Genomic DNA, 15314 nt, shown 5'->3' on the forward strand with positions numbered 1-15314 from the left:
CCGAACCGTCCGGTAAAAAAAACAATTTTCAAAAAGTGTCCTGTCAGATCAGCTGATGTTTTTGTTTGGTGTTCACAGGGAGAGACGGCGGCGGCTGGAGGAGGAACGGCTCGCTGAAGAGGTACCAAAATGTGGCCCACATTAATAGCTTCGACCTGAAATCTTATCAAATTAGTTGCGTGTGAGCGTCCGTCCCAAATGTGGATGTGTCGGACTTTGTCCTGACACAATGTTCTTCGCCATCTTCAGGCAGCCACCAGGCGTGAGGAGCTGTGTGGAGCTGAACAACTGGCCGCTCTCCTTCTGGTTCAGCCTCAGGAGGCCCAAGACCACCAGTCACATGACGCCTTGAATACGTCTACAGAGACCTCGGATGAGTCTTCAGACACCCTGAAGGTGGCCTCGGAGGAGTCTTGGGAGACGTTGGGGGTGTCTTCAGACCCCGTGGAGGAGGAGGGGGAGGGGGAGGAGGAGGAGGAGGAGGAGGATGAGCAAGCCATCCGGCCTCAGGAGGCCTCTCAGGTGGAGGAGATCCTGCGTCTGGAGCGGGAGATCCAGTCCCTGCAGATGAAGAAGGAGCGTCAGGAGCTGTCCCTGACGGAGGCGTCGCTGCTCCGCCTCCAGCTGCTGCGCGACCAGGAGCTCAAGCGTCTGGAGGACGAGGCCTGCAAGGCGGCGCAGCACTTCCTGCAGTCGCTCAACTTTGACGAGATCGACGAGTGCGTCAGGAACATCGAGAGCTCGCTGGGCGCGGACGCCGACGGCGAGGAGGACGGGCGGCGGACGGGCCAGGAGGAGGAGGAGGACGTGGACGAAGGCTTCGGGGCGGACGACGAGGCCTTCAAGGACTCGCCCAACCCTAGCGAGCACGGACACTCGGACGGCCAGCGCACCAGCGGCATCCGAACCAGCGACGACTCCTCCGAGGAGGACCCGTACGCCAACGACGGCGTCATCCCTCCCTTGCCGCCCACCGCCGTACTCCTGCAGTCGCCGCCGCTCGCCGTGGGCCCGTTGGAGCCCCCGTGTGAGCTCATCCCACCCGACGAAGATTCGGACTACGATCGGGACGACTACGACGAGGGCGCCGTCCCGTGCGGCGCCAGCGTGGCCTTCTCCGACCCTCGCAGCGAGCAGTGGTCGCCCGACTGCCGCGCTTCCTCGGGAACCTACAACAGCTCCGGGGCGTACCGCTTCGGCTCGGAGGGGGCGCAGTCCTCGGTGCGTCCTCGTCGCAAATCCGATTGGCTACTTCAGTGGTTGCGCCAAGTACCGCCTCGCAAAACGCTCGGCCCTCCAAGTGCCCCCGTCATAATATTAAAATGCGGCCGTGCGGTAGGCCAGAATATGTGTCAAGGGCAAAAGGTTTTATTATTAAAGTTGTTCAATTAACTCACATTTATTTAGAAAGCACTTTTACAAACAACCATCCCCACATGCAAAGTGCTGGACATGGAGTAAAAAAAGTACAAGACAGTTCAAACAATACGTTATTAGCATAGAGATAGTAAACAGCGGGGCAGAGATCTGACTGTCATGAAAGGAAATAAAATGTTTGCTTAAGGTGGAACCCAGCAAATACAATGAAAACAGCAGGGGCCTCAAAATTGAACCCGGTGGAACGCCATGTCAGTGGAAAAAAGGTCATTTCAAAAATAAAGTTTCAGGAAGCACAGTGTCAAAATATTACGAGGGAAAAAATGGGACGGCGGCACGGTGGTCGACTGGTTAGCACGTCCGCCTCACAGTTCAGAGGTCGTGGGTTCGATCCCGGCTCCGGCCTCCCTGTGTGGAGTTTGCATGTTCTCCCCGTGCCTGCGTGGGTTTTCTCCGGGCACTCCGGTTTCCTCCCACATTCCAAAAACATGCATGGTAAGTTGATTGGACTCTCTAAATTGCCCCTAGGTGTGATTGTGAGTGCGGATGTTTGTCTCTGTGTGCCCTGCGATTGGCTGGCAACCAGTTCAGGGTGTCCCCCGCCTACTGCCCAAAGACAGCTGGGATAGGCTCCAGCACGCCCCGCGACCCTTGTGAGGAGAAGCGGTACAGATAATGGATGGATGGAAAAAATGGGAGTAAAGTAATCCCCTAAACAAGCCTGAATTCAGAATACTGCGAGAATTTCTCAAAAATGATGCCAAGAGAACGAAAACTCCAAATGAAACAACCAAATTCCATGACAAACATCAGTCATTTATGAGAAGGATGTACAAACACAAACTCAAGAAGTTTAGAGAGAACTAAAATTCCAAAATGTTCGTCGTAATATGATGAGAAAGACCTCAGAATTAGGTCAAATGTTTAGGAAAATAAAGTGTCATTTTGAGAAATAAACAGAGCTGGGCACTTGACCCTTTTTTGCCGGTCCGGCCGCGACCCTCCTCCTTGACCTGGGTACCCCTCTGGCCGCGACCCCCCGGCCATATTCATAAACATTGTCGGCCCCCGCCCCGTCCGTGGGACAGATGCTGACGGCAGATGCTTTTGAAAGATCATTAGCTGGCTAATTTACAATTCTAACCCGCTGTGGACACGCTTCAATTGCGCCACTAGTACTTTACTACTTACCCAACTGCGTGTGCTTACTTGCATTGCGAGCCCCGGGGTTGGATTTGTCGCATTGTGTAATTATTTGGGTCCATCAAGTTATTTATTTTCCACACTTCCCCTCCTTCACCATCAAAATAAAAGCGTGCCAGAAAACCACTATACACAGCAGGTTTGCTAAAAAAAAATAAAAAAAAAAACTCCACCACTAGAGGGATCCACGTCGCACTTGTGGTTCTTGTAGTACTCTTCAGTCCAAGAATCTTTCTGATTCTCTTTGTGTTCTTCCCCGCATGTCAGTTTGAAGACAGCGAGGACGACTTTGACAGATTGGACACGGACGACGAGCTCTCGTATCGCCGAGATTCCGTCTACAGCTGCGTCACGCTGCCCTACTTCCACAGCTTCCTGCACATCAAAGGTACGGACTCACACGGGGCTCTCTTTTCGCGGGCGGCGGCGGCGGAAATCTGCGCCGAGGCGTGTTGGACCAGGCGCTGGTCAGTTCGCAGACGCGCGCAAAAAAACAAAAACAAAAAAAAGCCGGTTTGAACGCGGCTGGCTCGATCGCTCACCAATCAAAGCGGTTCTTCCGGAGACGACGTCGTGGCAACAGACGCGGCCGGCTGCGCGTTAGCCAAGTATTGTCCCTGTGCTTTGCCGGTGTGGCAACCAACAAGCGGGTTAGCGGGTTTCCCTCATTAAATGCAGAATGAGCTGCAGGCGACCTAAACATGTCCGCAAACCTCATGTAGGGCTGTGCAATTAATCAAAATTCAATTACAATTACGATTATTACACTCCATGATTAAAAATTGTGCATAATCATAAGAAAACAAAAAAGGATTATTAGTATGTATTTATATGCAACGCACTGTGTGTTTACAAAAGGAAATCATACTTGAATTTATACACTTGCACCAATTTTCAGCAATTTCGTTTGGTCCAAAAGGAATAATTCTAGCGTTTCAAAGAAGTGTATTTGTCTTGATATTTTTTAGGTTTGAACATTTTGTTCCCCAAAATAAATGACGGTTTGAATAATCGTGATTCCGATTATTACCAAGACAATGACGATTCCTACGTTTTTCATCATCGAGCAGCCTTAACCTCATGCATCGCCCCCACCCACCAAATTGTCAAAGGACAGCCCTCCTTATGCTGGAACAGAGCGGTCCAGCATATTGGCGCGCAAGCACAGGTCGTCGGGCGCCCACGGCAAAATCCAAATACGCCAGCAGCCGTCTCCCGAGATGGCGCCCACGATGTCTCGGCTGAGACCCGAGTGGCTCAGGCTCTCTGGCGCCCCCCCGCAGGCGGCCTTATGAACACGTGGAAGCGGCGCTGGTGCGTGCTGAAGGACGAGACCTTCCTGTGGTTCCGCGCCAAGCAGGAAGCGCTCAAGCAAGGCTGGCTGCACAAGAAAGGCGGCGGATCGTCCACGCTGTCGCGACGAAACTGGAAGCGACGCTGGTTCGTCCTCCGCCAGAGCAAACTCATGTATTTTGAAAACGACGGCGAGGACAAACTCAAAGGGGTGCTGGACATGCACGCCGCCAAGTGAGTAAAAACCTGCTCCCCTCGCCGGACCTAAACCCAAGTAGAGAAGTCAAGTTGGTGTTGTTGTTGTTGTTGTCGTCGTCGCCGCCGCCGCCGATGCAGCGAGGTGATCGACAACGCCCACAAGGAGAACGGCATCGACATCGTCATGGAGGAGAGAACGTACCACCTGGTGGCGGAGACGGCCGAGGACGCCAGGTCAGGGCTCGAGCGCCGATCACGATGATAACGACGATGATAATGTCACCACCGCGACTACTGTAACGCTGATGACGGCGGTAGCAAGCACCTTGCTAATAACAAAAATGGCGACCTTGACGACAACGAGTACGATGACGGCACCTAGCGGCTACGATGAGGACAATGACGACGATAATGACGACGACAATGACGACAATGAGGGGCGCGGTGGCCATTGGGAATTTCAAGATTTTCCCGAACGGCTGGTCTGTTTCCGCGCCAGGCGACTCCCCCCAGCCCCTCGATTACGTTCCGGCACATGAAGGTCGCCGTCGACACACACCCACCCAGATCACGGTTGACAAATATTCCTGGGCTGATTTCGGTCCAAGTAGCAAGTACCTGACGATAATGAGGACGAGACCGACGACCGCGACGACGACGACGACCCTTGTGACAACGACGATAACATCGCTGCCGATGGTGACGATGTGTTGACGGTGTCCCCGCTACCAGCCAGTGGTTCAGCGTGCTGAGTCAGGTCCACGGCTCCACCGCGCAGGAAATCGGCGAGATGCACGACGAGCAGGCCAACCCGCAGAACGCCGTGGTGAGTCGGGCGCGGCGGGCGGAAACCGCAATCGTCTCGGGCCGTCTTTCCGGAGCTTTCTTTGGCCGACGGCCAGGCGGCCATCGTCTCCACAAACGCTTCTTCCGGTCCTTCAGGGTACCCTGGACGTGGGCGCCATCGACTCGGCGTGCGCGTCGGACAATCCGGAGAGGTGAGGGCGCGTTTGGCGACCGTTTCCAAAGTCGGGCGCCGCTCACGCTGTCTTGGCTCGCGCAGGCCCAACTCCTTCGTCATCATCACGGCCAACCGAGTGCTGCACTGCAACGCCGACACGCCCGAGGAGATGCACCACTGGATCACGCTGCTGCAGCGCTCCAAGGGCGACGCCCGCGTCGACGGACAGGAGTTCATCATACGAGGTGCAAAAAAAAAGAAAGCTTCTATTTGCAAGGTCAAAGAAATCTCACTGGGATGTCTTTTTGATATTCTGGTCATGTTTGAGAAATTGGAAGCATTTTTAACATTTGGCAAAAAGAATGTCGCAGAAAACAAATACTTTTGTCGAAAAAAAAAAATGTTTGCCAAAAGAATCAACTTAGTTGAAAGATTATTTCTCAGGGGTAAAAGGTGTGAAAAATAAGGTGTCATTTTCAAATTTGCGTGTGAAAGTTGTCATTTTGGAAGGAAAGTGTGTTTGTTGTTTCCAATGTGGGACAACACCATTGCAGTCTGCGGGACCGAGAGGTAAACGACAGGCCCGAGATAGCGTTTTTTTTTTTTTTTTTCGTCCGTCGAAGGATCCAGCGAGCGAGACCCACTTGAACCTAGCGTAACAGTGCTAAATCTGTCACCCGGTGCCATGAGAAGAAAGAATCTGACAAAAGAATGCTTGACAAAGATAAGCCGGAGTGCCAAATATATGAAAATAGAGCCGTTTGTTGATAATGCGCCTGCCCAACATACAGTACACAGCATTATTGTGCCCTACAAGTGGGATTAATACTCATTGACTCATGTCCGCGGTGAGCGAAAAGCCACTCCTGTCTCTTCCGTATGACATGGCGACATATGCGTCACGTGTCAGGTTGGCTGCACAAGGAGACGAAGAGCAGCGCGGTGGGCGGCAAAGCGACGCTGAAGCTGAAGAAGCGCTGGTTCCTGCTGACGCACAATTCTCTGGACTACTACAAGAGCTCGGAGCGCGGCGCCCTCAAGTTGGGCACGCTGGCGCTCGACAGCTTGTGCTCGGTGGCGCCGCCCGACGACAGAGTCTTCAAAGACACCGGTGGGCCGCCGAGCGAAGCCCGCCTGGCTGCGTCACTCTTTGCGGCTCTCTGACCTTTTGAGACCGGCAGGCTACTGGAACGTGAGGGTCTGCGGCCGCAAGCACTCGTACCGCCTCTACTGCAAGCTCCTCAACGAGGCCGCCCGCTGGGCGGCGGCCGTCCAGAACGTCATCCACGCCAAAGCGCCCGTCGACACGCCCACGCAGCAGCTCATCGCGCACATCAAGGTAGGCGCCCGGCGACGGACCTTCCGTTCCGCCGTCTTCAGGTACGCCCCGAGGGGCCCGCTCAGGCAATGCGCGCCTGCCCCTTCCCGCGGGCGCCGAGGCGGCGCAAGGAAATGGACGGACGGATGTGAAGCGTGCGCACCATTGCGTGTGTGCAGGAGAACAGCCTGAACGCCGAGGTTGTGGAGCAGATCTACAAGCGGAACCCCATCCTGCGCTTCAGCCAGCACCCGCTGCACTCGCCTCTTCTGCCGCTGCCCTACGGAGACGTGCACCTCGCTGCCGGTGCCTGCCTGCCTGCGTCTGCCTGCGTTTGCGTCTGCCTGCCTGCGTCTGCCTGCGTCTGCCTGCGTCTGCGTCTGCGTCTGCGTCTGCCTGCCTGCCTGCCTGCCTGCCTGCCTGCCTGCCTGCGTCGGAGGGCGCGCCGGCATGACACCTTGCGCTTTCTCGCTTTCAGGCCCGAGGACGTGCGGCAGCCTGCAGGAGGAGGCGTTGGCGGCCTTCGCGCGCCTGCGGCAGCTGGAGGCCGCGGCCGACCCGGCGCCGGGCATCGCGGCGCTCCTGCGGGCGTGCAGGGAGCCGCGCGCCCTCCGCGACGAGCTCTACTGCCAGCTGGTCAAGCAGACGACGCGCCCGCCCGGGCCCCACGCCTCGGCCAACCTGAGCCGCTGGAAGGCGCTGACGTGCGCCGCCTGCGCCTTCCTGCCCGGCAGGAGCGTCCTGGCCTACGTCCGCTTGCATCTCAAGAGGTAGCGCAACACCACATTGGAGGGGAGGGGATGTTTCTTCTGCTTTTTTTTGTTTTGGGTAGCATGTTTTGTTTTTCTGCTGTCACATTTTCCCAGTCTCCCTTCCTGGTTTTCATCTTCTCATACCTTCAAGGCTTGATTTTTATTTTTTTTTATTTTTTTTTTTTTTTTTTACCTTTTATCCTGTTTTTCCCCCAAACTGTTTCCTGTTTTTTTTCCCCAGTGACACTTATTTGACCCCATTTTGTTTTTTCCACTTTTGTTTCCAGTTACTCCTTTGTCAGTTTTGAAGTATTTCTTTCTAAAATCTTTTTTTCTCTTTTTGACTTCTTCCCTTTGTCCCTTCTTTTCAACAAAATCCAGAGTGTGCCTCAGTGTTCACTTTGTCACCATTTTTCCTTTTTTATTTCCCCCACTTCTCATTTTTTGCATTTTTTTGACCTGTACCCACTAAGTTATCATGTCATTTTTTCCCCGTTTTTCGGGGTGATGTGCCTTTTTTTTCACCTCTCTATTTTTTCCAAATGTAACCTTTTTTTTCTAATGAACTTTTACAGTTGTCACCTTTTTAATTTTTTGGCCCCCTTCACTTCACTCCTTCACTTTTTTCCATTCTGTAACTTTTTTTTCCAATTTGTTGCCCCTGTGCGTTGTTTTTTTTTTTTGTAGCTCTTCCTCATTTTCAGCTGTGTCACATTCTCTGTTGTCCCTCAGGGTTCACTCATCCCCAATTTGTTAGCTTTTCTCTCTGTCACTTTCTATTTTCACCACCTCTTTACCCTCATTTTCATCTTTTCAGCCATGTCCGGTGAGAGCGCTTCTCCCCGTTTGATCTTTTTAAAGAAACGTTTGCAATGTCAATTTTTCCCGATTCGTTGTTTGACCTCCTCTGTTACTTTTTCCTCCCCTTTTCACTCGGCGTCCCATTCACCGGTATCCCGACGCTAAATGACTAAACGGCAACCCTGCCCCCCGCAGGACTCGAGAGGCGTTCCCCGGCACGGAGATGGAGCGCTACGCCGCCTTTGCGTTGGACGCGCTGAAGAAGACGCGCGGGCGGGAGAACGTCCCGTCTCTAGAGGAGGTCCGGGCGGTGGCGGCGCGGCGGGACATGAGCACCACCGTGCATTGTCACGGCGGAGGCTGCTGCAAGATCACCATCAACTCGCACACCACCGCCGGCGAGGTGAGTCGCCGTCATGGACAACATCTTACAGTCGCCGCTCCATAAATTGCGCATCACTTCTTCCGGCTTCAATAAATTCATCCAAAAAGATTTTTTAAGCAGGCTTTCATCTTAGCTTGTCAGAGAGCGAGAAGGAGGAGGAGGAGGGAGCGGCCGCATCCATGGGAGGGAAGGGCCGCCTCAGAGTGCGTTCGGAAGGGTGGCTGGCGGTTTGTTGTAAGCGGGGGCTTCATAACCTTTGACCGAGGAAAATGCTTTGTTGTATGCGCTGGTTTCTGTCCTGTTTGAAAACATCAAAACAAAGGGTTAGGGGTGTTATAAACAGTAAATCTAGACAACAACGGTGAGAAGGGGGTGCATCCTTTCACACGGGAAGGGGGCGCCCAAGGTAATTAAGGAACACGTCTTTTTTGTAGGATCCCCCCAAAAAAAGGGGCCTCCCGGGTTTTAAACATAAAATCAGACGTTGGTCTTGAAGGTGGTTAATTAACGTTTGTGAGAAGATATGTCGGGGCGTGCACGGGTGGGGGGGTCAGAGAGGGATGGGTGGGGTGTTGGAAAAGCTAACCTGGATAGACTTTGAATCCGATACTTGTACAAAGTAAGGAATATTTGTACAATACTATGCATCATTTGTATGAGCGATCTATAAAATGTAAAAGGTCATTCATATTTTTGATGTCATTATTTTTGATGTCATTATATTCGACAGGACATTGTTTAAAGTTGTAACTAAATCTTACAGGCATGTTTGGATGCGTGGAGGTGTATAATCACCCTGAGTTATTTTGGGACGCTACACGGCTGGATTTCGCTATAATAATAATCACATTCAGAGGACAGTAGTTCACTCTGTGAGTGTCGCATAGCAAAGCTGAACCGAGTGCTTATAGAAACACTCTTTCCGGTACCGTTTTTGTTTTCACACTATTGACTACAATGGACAAAATATCAGTTCCAATATTTACAATAAAAAAAATCTTATTGATAGAAATATTGATCAAGGGTAGTGATCTCCCACCATAGTCGAAACATTTCATATTGTAGCCCGCACTATATACGATACAATTTTATTCATATAGCGCATTTCATAATAAAATAAATAAAAGGCTGTGATACACATATGAATAAATATAGATATAAATAATATGAAATATGTCACTTGTTTTCACTCGTGAGAATAATGCGGCCTCGTATTTTTCAATGTCTGACACTCAAGAAGACGGTGCAGAACCAAAAGAGAACCTAACAGAGTAACCTAGTTTGAACCTAAAATTGTGCAACTGAGGCCTCTTTGATTGAGTTGCGTGGTGGCCATGGTAACAAGGTTCCTGACAAGGACCTCATGAAAGCATTGCAGATGATGTGCGTAGTTGATGCCTGTGTGTGTGTGTGTGTGTGTGTGTGTGCGCGTGTGCGCGTGTGAGGTGGTGGAGAAGCTGCTGCGCGGTCTGGCCATGGAGGACAGCAGGAACATGTTCGCGCTCTTCGAGCACAACGACGTCGTGGAGAAAGCCATCGAGAGTCGCACCGTGGTCGCCGATGTGCTGGCCAAGTTTGAAAAGTCAGCTGGAACTGCACCGTAATTGTTGTTGTTGTTGTTGTTGTTGTTGTTGTCGGTGAGCCCTCGTGAAAACGGGAACTTCCTCTGTGTGCGGGCTGCAGATTGTCCTCCGGTCCAGACGAGGGCAGCGCAGGCTGGAAGTTGTACTTCAAACTTTACTGCTTCCTGGACGTGGACAACGTTCCCAAAGACAGCGTGGAGTTTGCCTTCATGTTTGAACAGGTGACCACCACACCCACACGACTACACGCTACCGGAATTTGAAGCGGCAAAAATGACGTCATAGCATCATTTCCAAGTACTTGTGGGCCGGGGGGGAGTCGGGAGCATTTGCCAGCAAAATGTTTGCAGCCTCCAGCCCTGCCCGTGTACACGCGCACACGCACAATTCTGACTTTACACAGGCCAAAAGTGAAGTTGGCGACGAGTCTCCACCGAGGCAAAAAGCGTTGTTGCCTTTGCGTCTTTAGGCTCACGAGGCGGTGATCCGCGGTCAGTATCCGGCTCCCGAGGAGACGCTCCAGTTCCTGTCGGCCCTGCGGCTTCAGTACCTTCTGGGAGACCAAAGCCCCCGGGCCCGGGTGCCGGAGACGCGGCAGGTGTTCCCCATGGCTCGCCTGCGGGCCCGCGTGCACAACTCGGCGCGGAGCTTCGCGCCGGGCGGCGAGCGCTCGGGCGCGTCGGAGCGCAAGCGTTCCAGCTTCCTGGAGGGAACGCTGAGGCGCAGCCTGCGCGGCGGCTCGCTCGGCCGCCGCCGTTCGGACGCCGAGAGCGGGCTGGAGGCCTGGGTGAGGGAGGAGGAGGAGGCCGTCCGCACCGGCCTGCTGGACAAGTGGAGCAAGCTGCGCGGCGTCACGCGGGAGCAGGCCGTGCGCAAGTACATGGCGCTGGTCCGCGACTGGCCCGGCTACGGATCCACGCTCTTCAACGTGGAGGTGAGCCACCCCCATGTTACCCTCTGAGCGGCAAAAAGATGAAGAGCTTCACGTAGGGCCGTGCAATTAAGCCAACTTCGATTACAATTACCACGATTACAAAATTGGCATCATCTTATAAAAAACTATTATTAAGATTCATTTGTATCCAACGCACTAGATTTGTTTACACGAGGAAATCATACTTCTTGAGTCTGTTCATTTGCACCTTTTCAAAAAATATTGTAATAACAAATTGGATAAACTTGCTTTGGTACAAAAGGAACTTATTTTGCTTTATATATTTTACGTTTGAACATTTTCTTTTTTTGTACCCCAAAATAAATGATCGTTTGAATAATCGTGATTTCAATGACTACCAAAGTAATCCTATTCATTTTTTTCCATAATCGAGCAGCCCTAGCTTAATGCATAATGCAAAACGCCATAGATGGGCTAACAGAAATGAGCACTAACGTTATGCCGATTCTAAACCTTCACATAACTGCTACGTGAAAAAACTATATCAGGCGGTTTGTGTTCAAAACTCTTTGATCCTGATTTATGGCTTTTGGGGTCAAAGGTCATAGTCATAAATAATATTTGATTTGAATAGTTTCCGTGACATCTGGAAGTGGTCAATTTAACTATCGGTCATTATTTTCTGTCAAGTAGTCAAAAGGTCAAAGTAGTATATGTCAGGGTACGTTTGAATATTATTTGATATATTGTATTGTATGTATTAAGTGTTGTTTTATGTTTAAAAGGTTAGAATGTAACATCTTACCTTGGGAAGTGCGAAGGAGGAGGAGGAGGAGGAGGAGGAAGGGGGGGCTGCTTACAGTGTGTGCGTGTGCGTGTGTGTGAGTGCGCGTGAAAGGATGCTACCTTCACCCCCATGGATGCGCGCTCACCACCCCCCCTCCACTGTGGAAAGAATGAAAAACCCAATTGGTTTGAAAATGTGCGGTTAGACAGTGTTCCGATGTTATTTTGTCCGGCAGTGTGGTGACGGCGCGTTCCCGTCGGAGCTTTGGCTGGGCGTGAGCCGCGAAGCCGTCTCGGTGTACAAGCGAGGCGAGCCGTGGCCTCTGGAGGTTTTCCCCTACGAGCGCATCCTGTCCTTCGGGGCGCCGCTCGCCAACACCTACAAGATCGCCGTGGACGGACGAGAACTCGTCTTTGAGACGCAAATGGTAAGGGGAGAAGAAAATGTGCACCTGCCGGGTGACGCGAGCCTTTCATATCAGCGCCAAAAGCCACCAAGCAGCCGATCAACTAACTAACTAACTAACTAACTAACTAAGCAAGCAAGCAAGCAAGCAAGCAAGCAAGCAAGCAAGCAAGGAGCCCCAATTTGAGCAACATTCCGCTAACAAGCGCAAAGTGCCGTGCCGTGCCATACGGAAGCGCGAGTGCCAATGTGGAGTAAACATGCACATTTCAACATCATTAAATACGCGCAAACATACTAAAAACGTCGCATTTTCCCCTAATGCGCAAGTAAAAAAAAATATTTCCACATTTGGCTTACATTATACTGTGCCAATACTTTCAAAAATGAAGTCAACTTTGTTCATTAGTCGTTGTTATGGTTTTAATATGTTTGTTCAGCGTGCGCAATACCCCGTGGCATTATGGGGGGAAAAAATTGCTATGTTATTAGCATTTAGCCTACTAGTATGTCGGAACGAGTTTGGAGGTGCCGAGTAGAAAGGTGCCAGTGTGGCACCTTGCTCAGCGACATCTGCCCTTGCCCTTCCTCTTGTCCAGGTGATGGCCATCGCCAAGCTGATGAAGGCCTACGTCAGCATGATGGTGAAGAAGCGCTACAGCAACTGTCAGTCGCTCGGCGGCCATTGCGGCGGCGCCTGGTGAGCCCTGAAAACCCGCCCGGCCCCCGCTTGGATCGCATTGCCGGCACTTCCACAAGATTCCTGGCGCTCAGCTTTCCAGGCTGCTCCAAACACCACTTTCAGCTCCACCGACCAAAAAGAGGCACAGGACGAGCTTTTGGAAATGAGCCTCCGCACCAGTAGGGGGCAGCACTCCATTTTTCAACTTGAGAAAAAAGATTTGGTTTTGCGTCGTTTTTGAACTTTACGCTTAGCTTTACAAGTGACTTTTCTTTGTGTAAGTGGCTTTGGAACGAATGTAAAGAAAAAAGATGTAAATGAGCCGTTTTTGTCAACTCGAGTGTTCTGATTGGCTGACCGAGCAAGGTAAGGCCACGCAAGTGCCTGAAGAAAAAAAAAAAGTACTGTGCTTCACGTGTGGTCCATTTAAACTATGAGTTACTACATTCCATTTGAACCGAGTTGCTATGGCGACGTGATCGAAGCGCTTGCTGCTGCATGGCGACATTCTAATGCTAGCGGCGTTAGCGAGCAGGTGTTGTCGTTTTAAAGCGGAATTTCTCAAACTTTTTGGGTCTGGGGATAATTTTCTTTCTTCTTTTTTTTATTTTACAAACTGATGAACAGGATTTTTTTTCCTGAAATGCAAAAATCTGTGAGAAATGAAATCCGCAAATGGCCAACACCGAAAATGTGTGGGAGGGTCCACTGTACCCTCCTCGATGCCAAAGCAATTTGTAAAGTGCCTATTTTGTGGGGGGCAAAAAAAAACCTAGCGTCATAAAGCAGAGAGAAAAAACGCTGTCAATACGGAAAAGTCAATTGTAAAAGTCGGAATGTTTACAAGAGCAAAGTTGTCGTTTGTTGGGGGCTCCCGTTGTAATCTAATGGGAATAAAGTCATATTTTCCCTAGATAAAATGATGTATGACTGTATTAAGGTGTCGTTAGCCTAGTAATAGCATCATTGGCTAAGTCATTTGGGGACATTTTTGAAGTCCAAGAAAAACACTTCAAATTGAAAAAAAAAACGAGTAGAGTTGCTTGGATTAAAACCAAGCAAAACGGGATTTTCAGCAAGAGCGTTGCCTTTTCAGTGAGATCGTGACGCAACGTTCAACTCGGCAAAGGCAATTATGCCATTTGGCTCATGATATATTTAACGTCAACGTTTTTGTTTTTCACCTTTAACTTCTTCCTACATTTTGGACCCGCAGTGTTTCAATGTTTTGGACATAAAAGTTACGTAAAAAAAACTCTACCTCATTAAATATTTGAAAAAAAAAATTTGAAAAGATTAGCTGTACTCGTATTGTACTTCCAAGTTAAATGCGAGCTGAACGATACGTGACAAACGTACTGAAGTGGAGTAAAAAAGAAATTGCTTTAATGATTTGCATTTCCAACATTTCATTGATTGTTTGGCGTACCACTAGGGAGAGCCCTCTTATCACTGGTGCTACTTTGAGAACACGTTGAGGAGATTTAGCTGGATTCAAATTGAACTTTTCAAGTTCCTACTTTTTCCGACATTTTGGTCATCTCTTCTCGTGTGCCAGATTCTCAATATTTCATTCCTTTGAGTTTTTGGGTGTTGCTTGTTCTGAATAAGAACGTCATCCAAAAATAAAGTTTGAACCGGGGGAGAAAGCTGAATTTCAAAAATGGTTCTGTAACATAACACCTTTGATTCTGGAAAGGACAGCTTTGTTTGCAAAAAAAACAACAACAAAAATAGGATCAAACTTTTTCCTGTTGTATTGAGGGGGGGGGGGGCAACTGTTCATTTGGCTCCCGTTCATATCCGAGCTCCTCATTGGCTCGAAGCTTGAACGGGCCGAGTTATCGCTGGTGGTCCAGGCGGGCCCAAGTAAGGCCTGGGGGCGGGGCCCCAAAGTACGTTCAAACGTGTTTGCCAGTGAAAAATGTCGCTTCCACGTTGGAAGCTCCACGCTTTCAGCATCCGACTAGGTCGGCACTTAGCCTCACTTAGATGTTTGGTGCCGCCAAAATGACTTGGAAAAAGTTCAATTAAGGATTCCACAAAACAAACGAGATGCCGTTAACGGAGGTGATGGCAAATTATTCAATTTGGGTCTCGTGGACCCCAGTTTGAGAAGCCCGCCAATCCAAAATATTTTGACCAAATGTTAGTGGAAAACTGCTTTCCTTGTTTGACTTGAAAAGCACGTCGTCATGGTCGCACGCTGTCAACGGTGATCAAACGCAACTTGAGCTTTTCTCAAAGTCTAGCCGTTAGAAAAGAGTCCGCCAACACGTCAGCGGGCGGCGGGTCCATCCAAAGACACACACACACACACACACACGAGTGCCTTCTTTGCTGTACATGTTTTGGATGTCTTTGTGCAATGTTTCTCGAAACCTTGGTTGTACATTTTCTTGCTCTTTTCTTGTTATGCTCTCTGAGGACCATTTGGACAATAAACATTCTTCTCAAAATGTGGGTCCATCAAATATTCCTAACAACCGGAAATAACACAAATAACTGTCAACATAATAACAACACATCTGCCTCAGTTGGTATCAGCTGTAAATAATTATTTGTTCAACATTTTGTCAATATATTTTAAAGAAGCGATTGGTCACCAAAACAATGCTTGCAATATCTCACAGCTCAGTGTTGTTAAAAGTGAAGACGATTTGCAAGAAAGGTG

The 15314-nt window shown here is 50.1% G+C and overlaps 1 protein-coding gene across 4 annotated transcripts in view; it reads left to right on the forward strand.

The window, feature by feature from the left end:
- Nucleotides 1–15099, forward strand: part of myo10 (myosin X) — a 26163-nt gene extending 11064 nt beyond the window's left edge. For 3 of the 4 annotated variants that reach the window (XM_086042617.1, XM_086042616.1, XM_086042619.1), the window contains 18 exons: nucleotides 79–121; nucleotides 250–1221; nucleotides 2848–2968; nucleotides 3864–4107; nucleotides 4210–4305; nucleotides 4804–4897; nucleotides 5014–5069; nucleotides 5135–5277; nucleotides 5943–6143; nucleotides 6214–6371; nucleotides 6530–6656; nucleotides 6829–7120; nucleotides 8099–8306; nucleotides 9734–9888; nucleotides 9972–10092; nucleotides 10341–10805; nucleotides 11789–11980; nucleotides 12558–15099. In XM_086042617.1, the coding sequence (XP_085898743.1) occupies nucleotides 79–121; nucleotides 250–1221; nucleotides 2848–2968; nucleotides 3864–4107; nucleotides 4210–4305; nucleotides 4804–4897; nucleotides 5014–5069; nucleotides 5135–5277; nucleotides 5943–6143; nucleotides 6214–6371; nucleotides 6530–6656; nucleotides 6829–7120; nucleotides 8099–8306; nucleotides 9734–9888; nucleotides 9972–10092; nucleotides 10341–10805; nucleotides 11789–11980; nucleotides 12558–12662 (3793 nt within the window). In that variant the 3' untranslated portion in view covers nucleotides 12663–15099. The remainder of the gene's footprint in view (nucleotides 1–78; nucleotides 122–249; nucleotides 1222–2847; nucleotides 2969–3863; nucleotides 4108–4209; nucleotides 4306–4803; nucleotides 4898–5013; nucleotides 5070–5134; nucleotides 5278–5942; nucleotides 6144–6213; nucleotides 6372–6529; nucleotides 6657–6828; nucleotides 7121–8098; nucleotides 8307–9733; nucleotides 9889–9971; nucleotides 10093–10340; nucleotides 10806–11788; nucleotides 11981–12557) is intronic. The other variant, XM_086042618.1, reaches the window with a different exon arrangement.
- The last annotated feature ends 215 nt before the right edge of the window (nucleotides 15100–15314 follow it).

The sequence above is a fragment of the Filicampus tigris genome, chromosome 10 (genome assembly GCF_054856515.1).
Source record: "Filicampus tigris isolate MCC_2025a chromosome 10, RoL_Ftig_1.0, whole genome shotgun sequence".
NCBI lineage: Eukaryota > Metazoa > Chordata > Actinopteri > Syngnathiformes > Syngnathidae > Filicampus > Filicampus tigris.